The sequence below is a fragment of the Mandrillus leucophaeus genome, unplaced genomic scaffold (genome assembly GCF_000951045.1).
Source record: "Mandrillus leucophaeus isolate KB7577 unplaced genomic scaffold, Mleu.le_1.0 Scaffold243, whole genome shotgun sequence".
Lineage (NCBI taxonomy): Eukaryota > Metazoa > Chordata > Mammalia > Primates > Cercopithecidae > Mandrillus > Mandrillus leucophaeus.
In genome coordinates this window covers 1,835,895-1,855,224 of record NW_012102510.1, presented here as the reverse complement: position 1 = coordinate 1,855,224, position 19,330 = coordinate 1,835,895, and the positions used below count along the sequence as shown (strand labels likewise).

The 19,330-nt window shown below is 41.3% G+C and overlaps 2 protein-coding genes across 2 annotated transcripts in view; one reads left to right on the top strand and one right to left on the bottom strand.

Annotated features, from left to right (window-relative positions):
• ZNF674 (zinc finger protein 674) overlaps nt 1–4,123 on the top strand; it is a 41,181-nt gene extending 37,058 nt beyond the window's left edge. The window contains exon 3 of the mRNA XM_011982872.1: nt 2,631–4,123. Within this exon, the coding sequence (XP_011838262.1) occupies nt 2,631–4,123 (1,493 nt within the window). The remainder of the gene's footprint in view (nt 1–2,630) is intronic.
• A 3,350-nt stretch (nt 4,124–7,473) lies between these two features.
• KRBOX4 (KRAB box domain containing 4) overlaps nt 7,474–19,330 on the bottom strand; it is a 55,754-nt gene continuing 43,897 nt past the window's right edge. Inside the window, exon 6 of the mRNA XM_011982819.1 lies at nt 7,474–7,624. Coding sequence (XP_011838209.1) covers nt 7,581–7,624 — 44 coding nt within the window. The 3' untranslated portion in view covers nt 7,474–7,580. The remainder of the gene's footprint in view (nt 7,625–19,330) is intronic.

Genomic DNA, 19,330 nt, shown 5'->3' with positions numbered 1-19,330 from the left:
CTTTCTGTGTTCAGTATTACCTTTTGAGCTTTATGCTGATACTTTAGATTTAGATCATTTATTTTAACTGCTCTGCTAGCATTCCAACATGAGTGTCATAGTTCATTTTCCATACCTTTATTGGTAAATGTTTGGTGGTTTCTAATATTTCGTTGTCATTCTTGTACATGTTAAAATTTGCCGTAATTTCTCTATGGTATGACTACAAGTGGAATAGGTAGTAAGGCGTGTGTGTGTGTGTGTGTATGTATGTGTATGTGTGCACATGTGTGTATTTTTTTTTTTTTTTTGAGACAGGGTCTTACTTTGTCACCCAGGCTAGAGTGCAGTGTTGGGTACATGGCTCACTGCGACCTTGACCTCCTGGGCTCAAGCAATCTTCTTGCCTCAGTCCCCTAAGTAGCTGGGACTATAGGTGTGCGCCACCACGCCCAGCTAATTTTTTGTATTTTTTTTTTTTGTGTGTGGAGATGGGTTTTGCTATGTTGCCCAGGCTGTATATTTTCAATAATACTAAATGTATTACCTCTTATCCATCATAAGTGGAATCAATTTGCCATGTATATTTAAGAGTTTCACATCTATGTAAGTGAAAATTGCTTTATAATTTTCTCGTATTTTATCCTTCTTTGCTTTTGGCATCAAGGTCATATAAGCATTGTCTTGCCAATTTTATTTTGGTTGCTAAGTGCCAGGTGTAGCTTTTCCCATAATTGTATTTTCAACATTTCTCTCTCATTTTGCCCTAATTGTCTTTTGAAAACATGGAGCTGATTTTTTAAAAATGCAATTTGATATGACTGGCATTTAACTAATAGAGTTAATATATATTTATTGTGAAATTACTATGTTTGTATTTCTTCTTTTAGTATATTTTCTACATAGCCTGCTTTTCATTACTTCTCTTTTCTTGCCTTTGCAGGATTTTCTTTACCCCCTTTTTCCTCTTTAGTCATTATCCTTCTGAATAACTGAAGTATCAGGCATTATTCTTAGCCAGGTTTTGTGTATGGCAAATTCTTTGTCTTTTCTTGTCCAAAAATGTCCTTGTCATCTTTCTTTATGGTAATTTATCTGGGTATAGAGTTCTGAGATGAAAGTTTGTCTCAGGACAGTGAAGATATTATTCTTCAATCTTCTAGCTTCTTTTTTGAAGAAGTCTGATGCTGATATAATTATTTCTTTATAGGGGATATTTTTATTTATTCATGGTAGCTTACAATATTTTCTTTCTGACTTGAAAGCCTTGTGGCTGCACTGAACTTTGTCTAAGTGCAGACTTGTTTATTTACCACACTCAAGGACTTTGGACATTCAGTGGTAGGATACGTGCCTTTCTTCCATTTTAGAAAAGAATCAGTCATTGTCTCTTCAAATACCGCCACTGCCTAGGTCAGGGGTCCCCAAGACTGCTCCCATACTCAGATATTCTCTAGAGAAACTCATGGGACTCACCATATAGTTGTAATCATGGGTAAGATTTATTACAGTGATGTGGTAATGATAAACAACTGGATTATAAAGGAAAAAGGTACAGGCAGAATCTGGAGGCATCCATGTGCAGGCTTCCTTATGCTGTCTGCCTGTCATGAATACAGAGCACACTCTAACTTCAGTATCAAAGATGAATCAACATGTGTGATGTTTATGCCAGGGGAAGCCTATTAGAGACTAAGTGATTTCTCAAGATCTGTCATCTAATTTATTAAATCTGTCTTATCTGTGGCTAGTCTACTGTTCAACCTATTTAGAGTTTTTTTTTTAATAATGCGTACCTTAAAAATACTCGTCTGTCTTTTTTCAAAATTTCCTGCTATTTCCTTCATAGTCTGGTTCTTACCTTATCTTTGTACATTTGAAATACACTTATTTTAAAGCGCAGATTGTTCTATTATCTACAGTTCTAGGAATGGGAGTATATTTAAATATATCGGTCAATTCTTTCTAATGATGGATCAGTTCCTTCTAAGGTTTTAAATTTTCTACTGTGAACTCCTCAGTGAGAGTTGGTTTTCCCTAGAAGTTCTGTGATGTCCTCAGCTATAAAGACATGAGTGTGTGTGTATATAACTACAAGGGCTCCCATCCTTGTTAAACAGGAACTAGAAACATTCCCCACTAGCCAGAGAAATTGGCAAGAAGAATGTTATATATAAGACATCAAAAGCCTAATTCTGTAACTCAATCCAAATGATTACAAGCATAGTACAGAGCCTATAAACTGAAACATTTCAAAAGTTGGTCTTGTTATATGTAGGTTCATAGCAATGGCAACCTTTCATATATATATACACACACACATATATACATACAATTATATGTATATATATATAAGCTTTAAGCCAAAATTACACTCTGACTTTCCTGAATTCCTGAACATTTGTGCCCTATGGTCCCCTTCAAATCCTCAAGCTGCTCTGTTTACCCTCTGACTTTAAATTCCCACTTCATTTTGATACCTAATACATTTCTTTTCTTGATTTTGAGCCTGGGACATGGGGAGAGTCCTCTATCCACATCAACTCAAGTCATGTTGATAGGAGTTCACTGCTTGGGCATTTAGGGATTAAAGTTATTTAATAAATTATAGTGGGAAGACAAGTTTGATGATTCATTGCATTTTCTTCTAGAAGTCTGGCAAATTGACGAGCAGACAGATCACTACAAGGAAAGCCAAGACAAACTTCTGTGGCAAGCTGCATTCACAGTCAAGGAAACACTGAAGGATGAAAGTGGTCAAGAATGTAAAATATGTAGAAAAATCGTTTATCTCAACACAGACTTTGTTTCTGTGAAACAAAGACTCCCTAAGTATTACTCATGGGAAAGGTGTTCAAAACATAATTTAAACTTTCTTAGTCAAAATAGAAGCTATGTAAGAAGGAAAGATGATGGATGTAAGGCATATTGGAAAGTATGCCTCCATTCTAATCTTCATAAAGCTCAACCTGCAGATAAATTTTTTGACCCTAATCAACGAGGGAAAGCCCTCCACCAAAAGCGAGCCCTTAATAAAAATCAGAGAAGTCAAACCGGGGAGAAACTCTACAAATGTACTGAATGTGGAAAAGTGTTTATCCAGAAAGCAAACTTAGTTGTACATCAAAGAACTCACACCGGAGAGAAACCTTATGAATGCTGTGAATGTGCAAAAGCCTTCAGCCAGAAGTCAACCCTCGTAGCACACCAGAGAATTCACTCAGGGGAGAAGCCCTATGAATGCAGTGAATGTGGAAAAACCTTTATCCAAAAGTCAACTCTGATTAAACATCAACGAACTCATACAGGAGAGAAACCATTTGTATGTGGCAAATGTCCAAAAGCCTTTAAGAGTTCATATCATCTTATTAGACATGAAAAAACACACATTAGACAAGCATTTTATAAAGGTATTAGATGTACTAAGTCCAACCTTATATATCAAAGGATTCACACAAGTAAGAAACCTGAGCGCAGTGAACATGGGAAAGCCTCTGATAAGAAGCCCAGTCCCACTAAACATTGGAGAACTCATACAAAAGAGAACATTTATGAGTGTAGTAAATGTGGGAAAAGCTTCAGAGGAAAGTCACACCTCTCTGTTCATCAGAGAATTCATACAGGAGAGAAACCCTATGAATGTAATATATGTGGGAAGACTTTCAGTGGAAAGTCACACCTCTCTGTCCATCATAGAACTCATACAGGAGAGAAACCCTATGAATGCAGAAGATGTGGGAAAGCCTTTGGGGAGAAGTCAACCCTTATTGTACATCAGAGAATGCATACAGGAGAGAAACCCTATAAATGCAACGAATGTGGGAAAGCCTTTAGTGAGAAGTCACCACTGATTAAACATCAGAGAATTCATACAGGAGAGAGACCCTATGAATGTACTGACTGTAAAAAAGCCTTCAGTAGGAAGTCAACTCTCATTAAACATCAGAGAATTCATACAGGAGAAAAACCTTACAAATGTAGTGAATGTGGGAAGGCCTTCAGTGTGAAATCAACTCTCATCGTGCATCACAGAACTCATACAGGAGAGAAACCTTATGAATGCAGAGACTGTGGGAAAGCATTCAGTGGGAAGTCAGCTCTCATTAAACATCAGAGAAGTCACACAGGAGATAAAAACCTATGATTATACTTGAGAGTGGGATAATTATACTAGTAGTTATTTGTCATTTGACTATTACTGGTCTCATTATTTGTCAAATAATCATGGGGAGTAATCTTATAAATGTCTAGAATATTGGAAATTCTTCATATGTTAATGTTCATTTAACTTAATAAAAGGTACAAAAGTATAATTCCAGAGGTGTCAATAAATGTGATCAGTTTTTTCACCCAGAATTCTTCACCCAGGAGTAAAGAAATATACGTGAAATAATTCAAAAGGGGCAAAACTGAGTGTAGTTATGTGGGAAAGCCTTCAGAAAGAATTTAAATGGCACTGTTTATCAGAGTATTTATGCTGAGAAAAACTAAGAATTTAGTGAGCTTATAAAACCATGGTAGTCAGGTGTGGTAGGTAGCTCACACCTGTAATCCTAGCACTTTTGGGAGGCTGAGGTGGGCAGATCACTTGAGCTCACATGTTTGAGACCAGCCTGGGCAACATGGCAAAACTCTGTCTCTACAAAAAACACAAAAAGTTATCTGAGTGTGGTAGTGCATGCCTGTAGTCCCAGCTACTCGGGAGGTTGAAGTAGGAGGATGGCTTGAGCCCGGGAGGCAGAGGTTGCAGTGAACTGAGATCGAGCCACTGCACTCCAGCCTCGGCGTTATAGCCAGACCTTGTCAAATAAATAAATACACAAATAAACCCGTAGTAGAAATGAGAGGAATCATGCTCTATATTCTTTTATTAACAGAGACAGGGTCTTGCTATGCCTGCCAGGCTGGTGAACTCCTAGCCTCAATTGATCCTCCCACCTTTGCCTCCCAAAGCACTCAGATTATAGATATGAGCCACCACACTTAGCATATCCTTTACCAAACATTTTGTGGAAAAGGTATAGAGGTGGCAAACAAACAATTATAAATTTAAGATATGTTCACTGTGGAGTAGAGTATGACTGTTTATTTAGGGACAGTGGCATGATCTTGGCTCACTGCAGCCTCTGCCTCCTGGGTTCAAGCGATTCTCCTGCCTCAGCCTCCCAAGTAGCTGGGATTACAGGCATCCACCAACACACCCAGCTAATTTTTTTTTTTTTGTATTTTTAGTAGAGACCTGGTTTTGCCATGTTGGGCAGGCTGGTCTCGAACTCCTGACTTCAGGTCATCCACCCTCCTCAGCCTTCCAAAGTGCTGCGATTACAGGCGAGAGCCACCTCACCCGGTGAGTATGACATTGTTTAAAGAACAGTATAAAGCATAAAATACCTTATGTGGGGCAAACTCCCAGATTATTTTCCTAAACAAATAGAAAAAAAAAATGCTTCCTTAAATAGGGTAAGAGAGGATAAGTCATCAGGATCCCTGAAACAAAGATCTCAAACAGGAGACCTTATATATATTATTCATCAGTATCTTCAGTGCGAAAATGCAAAGCCATTACAGAAAGGGCACATAGTAAGCTTTTACATACTTTCCTTAGGAACAGTGCTTAGAACTTAAAATTCTCCATGTTTTAAGAAGAGTAATAATTTTATGGTGAAGCAATATAATATTTAACATTTTCAGAGTATCTTCCATAACAGCAGTATTATTTAAAGTAGTGAAAGAATAAGACAATTTAATATCCAATGACAGCTGATTAAAAATTGATATGTCAATTAGGTGAAATAATGGGCACCAATTAAGACTACTGGCAAATTTGGGAAAATGTTCGTGGTAAATCATAAGTAAAAATATTATAAAACAATAACCATATGATTAATATTGTAAAAATAGGAAGTATATGAACCATTATATCAGCCATTTTGGGTGGTTGACATAAAAATTTTGTGATGAGTAAAGTCATATGCACATATGAGTATAAATTCATATTTCATCTATATAAGTATAAATTTGTATTCACCTATTTCATAAGTGAGTATATGTGTGTGTATAAACACATGGAACAAAAAGCTAGTACATCTGTGTAGTGTGGAGGGAAAAAGCTAGGAAAGAAATACACCAAATTATTAAGTAGATTGGCATTTGAGTGTGGGGATTATTGATGTGTAAAAATTTTTTTGGATGTAGTCTCCAGAAATCACCAATAAAGTATATCGTTTAAAGTGTATCTTATGCATGCTTATTTTCTTTTCCCATCCATTTTGCCACTCAGCTTTGTCTTTAATATGTAACATCATTCTCTTCTTAAAATGACCCCATTTTCACATATGTATACATATTGCCTATTTGTTTTCCATATGATTGAGTTTACAGTTTTGAGTGTGTACATAGTTGACCCTTGAACAACATGGGTTTGAACTGTGTATGTCCACTTCTATGTGGATTTTCTTCCACATGTGCCACCACTGAGACAGCAAGATAAACCCTTCTTTCTCCTCCTCATCCTATTCAACATGAAGATGATGAGGATGAAAACTTCTTATGATCCACTTCACTGAATGAATAGTAAATAGAATACATATATAATACACAAAATGTGTTAATGGACTATATACATCATCAGTAAGGCTTCTGGTCAACAGTAAGCTATTAGTAGTCAAATTTGGGGGGAGTCATAAATTATATGCAGATATTTTACTGCTGGAGGGTCAGTGCCCATAATTCCATGTTCCAGGGTCAACAATAGTTTGCATCTTGAGACTGGGAGTCCTATGATATTTGGAGGCAGGGGCTCTCAGTATGTTGTTCAGGCTGGTCTTGAATTCCTGGGCCCAAGCAGTCCTGCTCAGCCTCCCAAGTAGCTGGAAATACAGTATCCTATGATTTTAATAATACCTGTATGTGATTTTCTGATAAAAGCATCTCAATCGCTTTTTATTCTATAACCACCAAATCCTGTGACATAAGTTACTAGTTAACAAATTTTACAAGTGAGAGATGTAAGGAATCAACTTCTGAAGAAAGCTCTTTTCACTGTGATATTTGTGAGTGCTCCTGAATGCCTGTACTCCCTCTTGTCCCTGTCCTTTTGTTAGCAGTTAAGGCAGAAACCCTAGATGACCCCCAATGATTAATGCCCTATATAATCCCTCCCCTGAAGGTGGGCAGAACTGAGACTGCTGCTAGCCAATAGAATATGGGCAAAGGTGATGGGATGTCACTTCCATGACTACATAATGTTATATAAGACTGTCTTAGCAGACTGGAGAGATTTTCCTTGCTGCTTTAATGAAGTAAGCAGCCATATTGAAGAAACCCATGTAGCAAGAGACTGCAGCTGGCTGATAATACCTGAGGGAGCCCTGAGCTAAGACAATGAGACTTGAATGGAAAGATCCTGGTGACAAGAGGAGTGAAGAGAAACACGTCCAATAGACCAAGCTACTTTTCCCCACAAGGAATATACTAACTGGTAAATGGCTTGGGATAGATTTGGAAATTCACAGCAGCCAGGTGCAGAGCTTTTAGTAGAAAATTATGTGCCAAGGAAATCAAACTTGAAGTTCAGATTCCACCGGTGATGATGGGCCTTGTTAAGTACCACAGGCTTTCAGCTGGAACATCTGAAGGACTTTACCTAGGAATTAGGAAGGAGTAAACATAGACCAGATCTTAGGATTGATACCCCACCTTGAATGAACTCACTAACTGAATTCAGGTAATTTGCTCTTACTATAATTACCTTCAGAAACTAAAGCTTGGCTGTGTGTGGTGGCTCATGCCTGTAATCCCAGCACTTTGGGAGGCCAAGGTGGGAGAATTACTTGAGGCCAGGAGTTTGAAACCAGCCTCACAACATAGTGAGACCTTGTCTCTACAATAAATAAAAAACTAGCCAGGTGTGGTGGCTCACACGTGTACTCCCAGCTACTCGCGAGGCTGAGGTGGGAGGATTGTTTGAGCCCAGGAGTTCAAGGCTGCAGTGAACCATGATTGTGCCACTGCACTCCAGCCCGGCTAACAGAGCAAGACACTGTCACTAAACAAACAAGAAACTAAAGCTCATCTAGAGCTTCTACAATTTCTTATGCACAATGGCATTCAATCAAAAATTGCCAGGTATACCCAGAGTCAGAAGAAAAAAGTGGACAAGGCCACAGGCCCACAAAGCCCACAAGCCTTTCAGATATAAAAGTTATGAATCATGGATTCTAAAATAACTGAATAATATGGTCAAGGAAATATATAACATTCATAAGAAAAAGTGAATTATTTTCAATAATCATTTATGCTTATTTTAAAATTTTCCTGGAGTTTATTTTCTTGCTTGTCTGGGGTCTCAACTATACCATCTAATTTATGGAACTTCCCTTTTCTTTGGCGTTACAATTCTGGATAGTTACTAACTTTGAGGGGCAGGACTGGATTAGAGAAAAGGTACTGGCTCCATAGCAAGCTAGAAACTTCTTCTCTAAAGAAAAGTTATCTGCAGAGGATGATACTGCTTTGCTTCTGATATGCTTTGGCTGTGTCCCCACCCAAATCTCATCTTGAATTGTATCTTCCACAATTCCCACGTGTTTTGGGAGGGACCCAGTGGGAGGTAATTGAATTATGGGGCCGGTCTTTCTCGTGCTACTCATGATAGTGAATACATCTCACAAGATCCGATGGTTTTAAAAATGGGAGTTGCCCTGCACAAGCTCTATTTGCCTCCTGCCATCCATGTAAGACGTGACTTGGTCCTTCTTGCCTTCCACTATGATTGTGAGGCCTCCCCAGCCACATGGAACTGTAAGTCCATTAAACCTCTTTCTTTTGTAAATTGCTCAGTTTCTGGTATATATTTATCAGCAGCATGAAAACAGACTAATACAGCTTCCAAATCCTAATGGATTGTACTGTGACTCACACAGGGACTTTCCAAGGGTGTCATACAACATTTCTATCTGGCACAGACACGTCAGCTCCATATGATATGCTAGGTCATATGGCCCAAGAGACAGTGTGCATGACAGATCAGGTCTGTTTAAAAGTTATTCTTGCTCTGGGCCACAGCAAAAATTGGTGATTTTGTGGGTTAGTAAATGGACTGGAGCAGAATGACAAAATGAGGTTTATGGTGCCTAACACAAGGAGTGGTTTCTCAAAGGTAGTATAATTCTCTGTTGCAGATTTAATGGCCTTGCTCCAAAATCCCAGGGATGCTCTCACACTTCATTTTTTCCACCCCTGACACTTCCACCCCAAAGTCAGCCAGATCATATGATCTAAGCAACAAGGCTGTGTGTACCAAGACTGTGTGCTGTAGAGCCTTTCCTGCTCTAGGCCCCACTCAAAGCTGGCAGCCTTCTGTGTCACTTGGTATATGGGCCAGAGAAGCACTTCTAGATGTGTAATACATTACCTTTAGATCCCAAAGAGGCTTAACATGTGCTGTACTTCTCTTTTGCAAAATTAAACTTGGTGTCTTTGAGCTTGTGGTAGTTTACAGTCATTCTGTAGGATCCATCTGGTTTTTGAAAGGCCGGAATGATTAATTAAACAGAAATATAATAGTAACCACCACTCCTTCATCATTTAGGTCTTTAATGGTGACACTGTCATCTCCCAGAGTGCAATGTTGTTTTAAATTTACCATCTTGGCCAGGATACCATTATTGCTTGGACCCATTAAGTCCCCACACTGATAGGAGGGCCATGATGATGCTTTCAGTGTCTGTGTATTGATGTCAACTTTGAAAGCTGTTCCTGATAGTCCTAAAAATTTCTTGGTATTTCCTTTCCCAAGTGTACAGTCACCCAAATAAATGGCCATAGGTTACTTTGGGGAGAGACCAGGGTAAGCATTATAATATATGCCTGCCATAAAACTGTAGGGTTCTTCCTCTGAGGCACATGGGTGACTCTGAAGACAAATGGTTCTAGATCTGAAGATTGGCTCAGGTCTGGGAACTGAGCAAGGAACACTCATATTTTAATGAGGTAGTTGTCCTCAGACACCTGCTCTTTGAATCTTTCCTTTTTCTGATTGTAATATTAAATAGCTGCCCTATTGGGTACCCATCAATTTAAGTCTTAGGAATGCCAGGCTTATCAGCAGAATTGATACAATTGAGAAAAAAATTAATGAGCTTGAGGCTGGGCATGGTAGCTCATGCCGGTAAACCCAGCACTTTGGGAGGACAAGGCAAGAGGATCACTTGAGGCAAGGAGTTTGAGACTCAGCCTGGGCGACAAAGTGAGAACCCGTCTCTACACACAGATACACACACACACACACACACACACAGTCCCAGCTCAGCCTGGGCAACGAAGTGAGAACCCATCTCCACACACACACACACACACACAGTCCCAGCTACTTTGGAGGCTGAGGTGGGAGGATCGCTTGGGCCCAGGAGTTGGAGGCTACAGTGATCATGCCACTACACCCCAGCCTGGTCAACAAAGCAGGACCCTGTCTCTAAAAAAAATTTTTGTTTAAATAATAGAATTAATGAGCTTGAGAGCAAGCATTTAGGCTTTCACTATTTAATATGATGTTGGCTGTGGCTTTTTATAGATGCTGTTTAACAGACTGAGGAATTTCCCTTTTATTCTTAGTTTACTGAGAGGTGTTTATTTTCTTTCATGAATATATATTAATTTTCCAAGGGATTTTCCTGCAACCATTGAGATGATCATGGTTTATTTCTTTTTCTTAAGACAGCATCTCACTTTGTTGCCCAGGCTGGAGTGCAGTGGTGCAACCATGGCTCACTGCAGCCTTGACCTCCTGGGCTCAAGCAATCCTCCCACATCAGCCTCTCAAGTAGCTGGGACTACAAGTATGCACCACCACGCCTGGCTAATATTTTAATTTTTTGTAGAAACAGAGTCTCCCTATGTTGCCCAGGCTGGTTTTGAACTCCTGGGCTCAAGCAATCCTCCCACCTCAGCCTCCTGAATAGCTGGGACTACAGGGATGCACTACCACAGCCAGCTACTTTAAAAATTTTTTGTAGATATGGGTTCTCACTGTGTTGCCCAGGCTAGTCTTGAATTCCTTCACTCAAGCAATCCTTCTCTAAATCCTCCCAAAGTGCTGTGATTACAGGTGTGAGCCACTGTGTCTGGCCTGCCTTCATTTTTGAATATTTTTTCTGGGTTTTGAATTCTATATCAACAATTTTGTTTTTCCTTTCTGCATTTTAAAACTTTCATTCCTCTGTATTTTGGCTTGCATCATTTCTGACATGAAGTTATCTTCCATTCCTTACGTCATCACCTTTCCTTTCAATCTTCAAGAATATTTCTAACATTTTAATATTTTAAAAATCTACCATATTTGTCATTTCTTGGTCTATTTCATTATCTGATTTTTTTTCTTAACTAGGCATCACATTTCCTGTATCTTCACATTGTAATATCTGATTGGATATTAAATAAATTTACACAATAAATTTACATTGTTGAATGCTAGATTTTTTTGTGTTCCTTTAAAGAATGTTGGACTTCATTCTAGCAAGTGGTTAAGATGCTTCATTCTTTCAAGACTAATTTGTAGCTTTGTTAGGGTAAGTTTAATGGTACCCTTCCCTCTAGGGATATTTTTATTTATTAATTTAATTTATTTATTACTTTAAGTTCTGGGATACATGTGCAGAACATGCAGGTTTATTACATAGGTATGCATGTGCCATGGTGGTTTGCTGCACCCGTCCTCTAAGTTCCCTCCCACCAGGCCCTGGTGTGTGTTGTTCCCCTCCCTGTGTCCATGTGTTCTCATTGTTCAACTCCCACTTATGAGTGAGAACATGCAGTGTTTGGTTTTCTGTTCCTGTGTTAGTCTGCTGAAGATGATGGCTTCCAGTTTCATCTATGTCCTTGTCCCTGCAAAGGACATGATCTCATTCCTTTTTATGGCTGCTTAGTATTCCATGGTATATATGTACCCACATTTCTATCATTGATGGGCATTTGAGTTGGTTCCATGACTTTCCTATTGTAAATAGTGCTGCAGTAAACATATGTGTGCATGTGTCTTTATAGTAGAATGCTTTATATTCTTGTGGGTATATACCCAGTAATGAGATTGCTGGGTCAAATGGTATTTCTGGTTCTAGATCCTTGAAGAATTGCCATACTGTCTTCCACAATGGTTGAACTAATTTATATTCCCACCAACAGTGTAAAAGCGTTCCTGTTTCTCCACAGCCTCACCAGCATCTATTGTTTCTTGACTTTTTAATAATAACCATTCTGACTGGCATGAGATGGTATCTCATTGTGGTTTTCATTTGCATTTCTCTAATGGTCAGTGATGTTGAGCTTTTTTTCCTATGTTTGTTGGCCACGTAAATATCTTCTTTTGAGAACTGTCTGTTCATATCCTTTGCCCACTTTTTAATTTTTTTTCTTGTAAATTTGTTTAAGTTCCTGGTAAATTCTGGATATTAGACCTTTGTCAGATGGGTAGATTGCAAAAATTTTCTCCCATTCCCTTCGAGGGCTATTTTATCCCCACTACTAAGACATGACTTCCATGGGTCTCCACTGATCACCTGGGGGTGATTGACAAGAACTCTCCACTCTGACTTGCTAGAACTCACACATTCCATCCCTGTGAGACCTCTGGAAACTCTTCAGCTTACAGCTCCCCAACTACTCTTTCCCTTGCCTTGTGGAGTTCCACTATACACAGCTTAATATTCAGTTACAAACCCAAGGGGACCTCATGCAGATTTCTCTTGTTCTCTCTTGTCAACAACTCCCTCCTTTGCTGAAACTTCCAGTAGCTTTGGACTCACTGAGCACTGACCTCTTAACTCTGTGAACCATCATGTTCTTCAAGCCCTTGTCCCTGTATCACATTTTGCAAAGTACATCCAGGCAGGAAGCCAGGCAATCATAGAGCTCACCTCATTTGTCTTCCTTTTCTTAGCTTTATAATCCTCCTGTGCTGCCTTTGTTCAACATACAAAAGCTGTTACCTCGTATAGTGTATATATATTATTTCTAGTTGTTTATAGCAGGTGGATAAGTTTGGACCTGATTACTCCATCATGGCCGGAAATGAATTTTGGTATATTATTTGAATTGGCATTCTCAAAGCTTCTTGACCCCATAGTTTGATCTCTTTCACTGTTTTTTTTTTAATCAATTTTAACCATTGTCTCAAATATTATTCCTGTTCCAATGTTTCTCTCTTCTTCTGGGACCCCAGTTATATGTGCTTTACCTTTTGGCTGTGTCCCAGATGCCTAACACTGTCTGTGTTATTTGTATTTTTTCCCTCCCAGCGAGACAAATCTATTGACTTGTCTTCACATTCATGAATCCTGTCTTCTGTTGTGTCCAATCTGCTGTTAAAACCCATACAGTAAGTTTTTGGCTACTGTATTTTGTTTCAGTTTGTAGCATACATATTTCATTCATTTTTAGAGATTACAAATATTTTGAAATCCTTCATATTTTCATCCATTTCCTTTATGTCTGTTAAATTAATGGTAATTTAAAGTGCTTTTGGCTAATTCCAGTATCAAAATCATCTAAGTTTTCTGCATTAGTTTTCTACTGCTGCCAAAACAAACCTCCACAAACTTAGTGGTTTAAAACAACACCTATTTATTTATTTATTTAGAGACAGAGTCTCACTCTCTTGCCCAGGCTGGAGTACAGTGGTGCGATCTCGGCTTACTGCAACCTCCGCCTCTCGGGTTCAAGTGATTCTCCTGCCTCAGCCTCCCAAGTAGCTGGGACTATAGGCACGTGCCACCATGCCCAGGTATTTTTTTTTGTATTTTTAGTAGAGATGGGGTTTCACACCATGTTGGTCAGGCTGGTCTGAAACTCCTGACCTCAAATTATCCGCCTGCCTCAACCTCCCAAAGTGCTGGGATTACAGGTGTGAGCCATCGCACCCAGCCAACAACACCCATTTATTAATTCATAGTTTTGTAGGTCAGAATTCCAGATGGGCTTAGCCGAGTTCTGTCTCACAAGGTGGAAATCATGATGTAAGCTAGGCTAAGATCTTATCTGGAGGCTGAATCTACTTCTATGCTCATTCAGGTTGTTGACTGAATTCTGTTTCTTTTGACTGTAGAACTGAGGTCCTCATTCTAGCTGGCTGTCAGCGAGGGGCCATTTTCAGATCCTGGAGGTTGTTCAAAGTTCCCTACTATGAGCCTTCTCCATATCATAACAGAGAGTCTTCCTTGTGTTCTAATCCCTCCTGTATTTCAAGTCTGTGACTCCCTTTTTTGCCACCCAACTGGAGAAAGCTCTCTGCTTTTAAAGAACTCATGTGAAAACATTAGGCCCAATCAATCTCCCTTCGGTCATTTAAAGTAACATAATCACAGAAGTGATATTTTATTTTTTTCACAGGTTCTTCAGACACTCAAACTGTGGAGGGAATGACACAATGAAGAGGGTCTTTGGAAGTCATTCTTAGAATTCCACCTACCACAACTGTTGTTCTTTTTTTTTTTTTTTTGAGACAGGGTCTTGTTTTTTTTGCCCTAGCTGGAGTACAGTGGCACAGTTATGGCTCACTGCAGTCTTGACCTCCTGGGCTCAAATGATCCTCCCAGCTCAGCCTCCCTAGTAGTGGGGACCACAGGCACACACCACTATGCTCAGCTCATTTTTTTTTTAATTTTTTTTTTTTTTTTTTTTGTAGAGACAGGGTCCTCCTATGTTGCCCAGTGTATCAATCTGTTCTCATGCTGGTATAAAGAAATACCTGAGACTGGGTACTTTATAAAGGAAAGAGGTTTAATTGACTCACAGTTCAGCATGGCTTAGAAGGCCTCAGGGAACTTACAATCATGGTGGAAGGGGAAGCAAACATGTCCTTCTTCACAAGGCAGCGAGAGAGAGAAGTGCTGAGCAAAGGGGGAAAGGCCGCTTATGAAACCATCATATCTTACGAGAATAGCATAAGGGTGACTGCCCCCATGATTCAGTTACCTCCCACTGGGCCCCTCCAACAACACGTGGGGATTATGGGGACTACAATTCAAGATGCGATGTGGGTGGGGACACAGCCAAACCATATCATTCCACCCCTGGCCCCTCCCACATCTCATACCCTCACATTTCAAAACACAATCATACCCTTCCAACAGTCCCCCAAAGTCTTATTCCAGCATTAACTCAAAAGTTCAAGTCCCAAATATCATCTGAGAAAAGGCAACTGCCTTCTGCCTAGGAGCCTGCAAAATCAAAAGCAAGCTAGTTACTTCCTAGATACATTGGGTGGGGTGGGGCGGGTACAGACATTGGGTAGATGCACCTGTTCCAAATGGGAGAAAAACAAAGGGGCTGCAGGACCCATGCCAGTCCAAAATCCAATAGAGCAGTCATTGAACCTTAAAGTTCCAAAATGATCTCCTTTGACTCCATGTCTCACATCCAGATCATGCTGACACAAGAGATGGGCTCCCAAAGCCTTGGGCAGCTCCACCCCTGTGGCTTTGCAGGGTGTACCCCTCTCCTGGCTGTTTTCACTGGCTGGTGTTGAATGTCTGTGGCTTTTCAAGGAGCACAGTGCAAGCTGTTGGTGGATCTACAATTATGGGGTCTGGAGGATGGTGGCCCTCTTTTCACAGCTCCAATAGGCAGTGCCCCAGTGGGGACTCGGTGTGGGGGCTCCAACCCCACATTTCCCTTCTGCACTGCCCTAGCAGAGGTTCTCCACGAGGGCTCTGCCCCTGCAGCAAACTTCTGCCTGGGCATCCAGGCATTTCTAGACATTCTCTGAAGTCTAGGTGGAAATTCCCAAACCTCATTTCTTGACTTATGTGTACCCACAGGCTCACCACCACGTGGAAGCTGCCAAGGTTTGGGACTTGCCCGCTCTGAAGCAATGGCCTAAGCTATACCTTAGCCCCTTTTAGCCACAGCTGGAGCTGAAGCAGCTGGGACACAGGGCACCATGTCCCAAGGCTGTGCAGAGCAGGAGGGCTCTGGGTCCAGCCCAGGAAACCATATTTCCCTCCTAGGCCTCTGAGCCTGTGATGGGAGGGGCTGCCATGAACACCTCTGACATTCCCTGGAGACATGTTCCCCATCATCTTGGTGATTAACATTCAGTTCCTCGTTATTTATGCAAATATCTGCAGCAGGCTTGAATTTCTCCCTAGATAGTGGGTTTTTCTTTTCTATTGCATCATCAGGCCACAAATTTTCCAAACTCTTCTGCTCTCCTTTCCTCTTGAACACTTTGCTGCTTAGAAATTTCTTCCACCGGCCGGGCATGGTGGTTCACGCCTGTAATCCCAGTACTTTGGGAGGCCGAAGTGGGTGGATCACGAGGTCAAGAGATCAAGAACATCCTGGCCAACATGGTGAAACCCTGTCTCTACTAAAAATACAAAAATTGCAAAATTAGCTGGGCGTGGTGGTGTGTGCCTGTAGTCCCAGCTATTCGGGAGGCTGAGGCAGAAGAATCACTTGAACGTGGGAGGCGGAGGTTGCAGTGAGCCAAGATCGCACTACTGCACTCCACGCTGGTGACAGAGTGAAACTCTGTCTAAAAAACAAAAGTAGGGGGGTTGCTTCCAAGATGGCCAAATAGGAACAGCTCCAGTCTATAGCTCCCAGTGAGATCGACGCAAAAGACGGCTGATTTCTGCATTTTCAACTGAGGTACCTGGTTCATCTCATTGGGACAGTGGGTACAGCCCATGGAGGGTGAGCCGAAGCAGGGTGGGGTGTCGCCTCACCTGGGAAGTGCAAGGGGTCAGGGGATTTCCCTTTCCTAGCCAAGGGAAGCCGGAAGTGACTGTACCTGGAGGAGTGGTACACTCCTGCCCAAATACTGTGCTTTTCCCAGAGTCTTCGCAACTGGCAGACCAGGAGATCCCCTCCCATGCCTGGCTCAGCAGGTCCCACGCCCATGGAGCCTTGCTCACGGCTAGCGTAGCAATCTGAGATCGACCTGGGACGCATGAGCTTGGCGAGGGGAGTGGGGGTCGGCCATTGCTGAGGCTTGAGTAGGTGGTTTTGTGCTCACAGTGTAAACAAAGAGGCCAGGAAGCTCGAACTGGGCGGAGCCTACCACAGCTCAGCAAGGCCTACCGCCTCTCTAGATTCCACCTCTGGGGGCAGGGCATATCTGAACAAAAGGCAGCAGACAGCTTCTCCAGACTTAAACGTCCCTGCCTGACAGCTTTGAAGAGAGCAGTGGTTCTCCCAGCACGGCATTCAAACTCTGATAACGGACAGACTGCCTCCTCAAGTGGGTCCCTGACCCCCGTGTGGCCTGACTGGGAGACATCTCCCAGTAGGGGCTGACAGACACCTCATACAGGCAGGTGCCCCTCTGGGATGAAGCTTCCAGAGGAAGGATCAGCCAGCAATATTTGCTGTTCTGCAACCTCTGCTGGTGATACCCAGGCAAACAGGGTCTGGAGTGAACCTCCAGCAAACTCCAATAGACCTGCAGCTGAGGGGCCTGTCCTGTTAAAAGGAAAACTAACAAAAGGAATAGCATCAACATCAACAAAAAGGACATCCACACCAAAACCCCATCTGTAGGTCACCAACATCAAAGACCAAAGGTAGATAAAACCAAAAGATGGGGAGAAACCAGAGCAGAAAGGCTGAAAATTCCAAAAACTAGAATGCCTCTAAACTTCCAAAGGAACACAACTCCTCGCCAGCAAGGGAACAAAGCTGGATGGAGAATGAGTTTGATGGGTTGACAGAAGTAGGCTTCAGAAGGTCAGTAATAACAAACTTCTCCGAGCTAGAGGAGCATGTTCTAACCCGTCACAAGGAAGCTAAAAACCTTGAAAAAAGGTTAGACGAAAGGGTAACTAGAAAAACCAGTGTAGAGAACAGCTTAAATGACCTGATGGAGCTGAAAACCACAGTACAAGGACTTCGTGAAGCATACACAAGCTTCAACAGCTGATTCAATCAAGCAGAATAAAGGATATCAGTGATTGAAGATCAAAGTAATAAAATAAAGTGAGAAGACAGGATTAGAGAAAAACGAGTGAAAAGAAATGAAGAAAGCCTCCAAGAAATATGGGACTATGTGAAAAGACCAAATCTACATTTAGTTGGTGTACCTGAAAGTGACGGGGAGAACAGAACCAAGTTGGAAAACACTCTTCAGGATATTATCCAGGAGAACTTCCCCAAGCTAGCAAGGCAGGCCAACATTCAAATTCTGGAAATACAGAGAACAACACAAAGATACTCTACAAGAAGAGCAATCCCAAGACACATAATTGTCAGATTCACCAAGGTTAAAATGAAGGAAAAACTGTTAAGGGCAGCCAGAGAGAAAGGTGGGGTTACCAACAAAGGGAAGCCCATCAGACTAACAGCAGAGCTCTCTGCAGAAATCCTAGAAGCCAGAAGAGAGTGGGGGCAAATATTCAACATTCTTTCTTTTTTCTTTTTCTTTTTTTTTTTTTTTTTGAGAACGGAGTCTTGCTCTGTCACCCAGGCTGGAGTGCAGTGGTGCGATCTTGGCTCACTGCAAGCTCTGCCTCCTGGGTTCATGCCATTCTCCTGCCTCAGCCTCCCGAGTAGCTGGGACTACAGGTGCGTGCCACCATGCCCAGCTAATTTTTTTGTATTTTTGGTAGAGACGGGGTTTCACCGTGTTAGCCAGGATGCCCTCAATCTCCTGGGCTTGTGATCCGCCTGCCTCGACCTCCCAAAGTGCTGGGATTACAGGCGTGAGCCACCACGCCTGGCCTCAGCATTCTTAAAGAAAAGAATTTTCAACCCAAGATTTCATATCCAGCCAAACTAAGCTTCATAAGTGAAGGAGAAATAAACTCCTTTACAGACAAGCAAATGTGGAGAGATTTTGTCACGACCAGGCCTGCCTTACAGAGCTCCTGAAGGAAGCACTAAACATGGAAAGGAACAACCAGTACCAGCCACTGCAAAAACATGCCAAATTGTAAAGACCATCGATGCTATGAAGAAACTGCATCAATTAACAGGCGAACTAACCAGCTAGCATCATAATGACAGGATCAAATTCATACATAACAATATTAACCTTAAATGTAAATGGGCTAAATGCCCCAATTAAAAGACACAGACTGGCAAATTGGATAGAGTCAGGACCCATCAGTGTGCTGTGTTCAGGAGACATATCTCATGTGCAAAGACACAGATAGGCTCAAAATAAAGGGATGGAGGAAGATCTACCAAGCAAATGGAAAGGAAAAAAAAGCAGGGGTTGCAATCCTAGTCTCTGATAAAACAGACTTTAAACCAATAAAGATGAAAAGAGACAAAGAAGGCCATTAAATAATGGTAAAGGGATCAATTCAACAAAAAGAGCTAACTATCCTAAATATATATGCACCCAATACAAGAG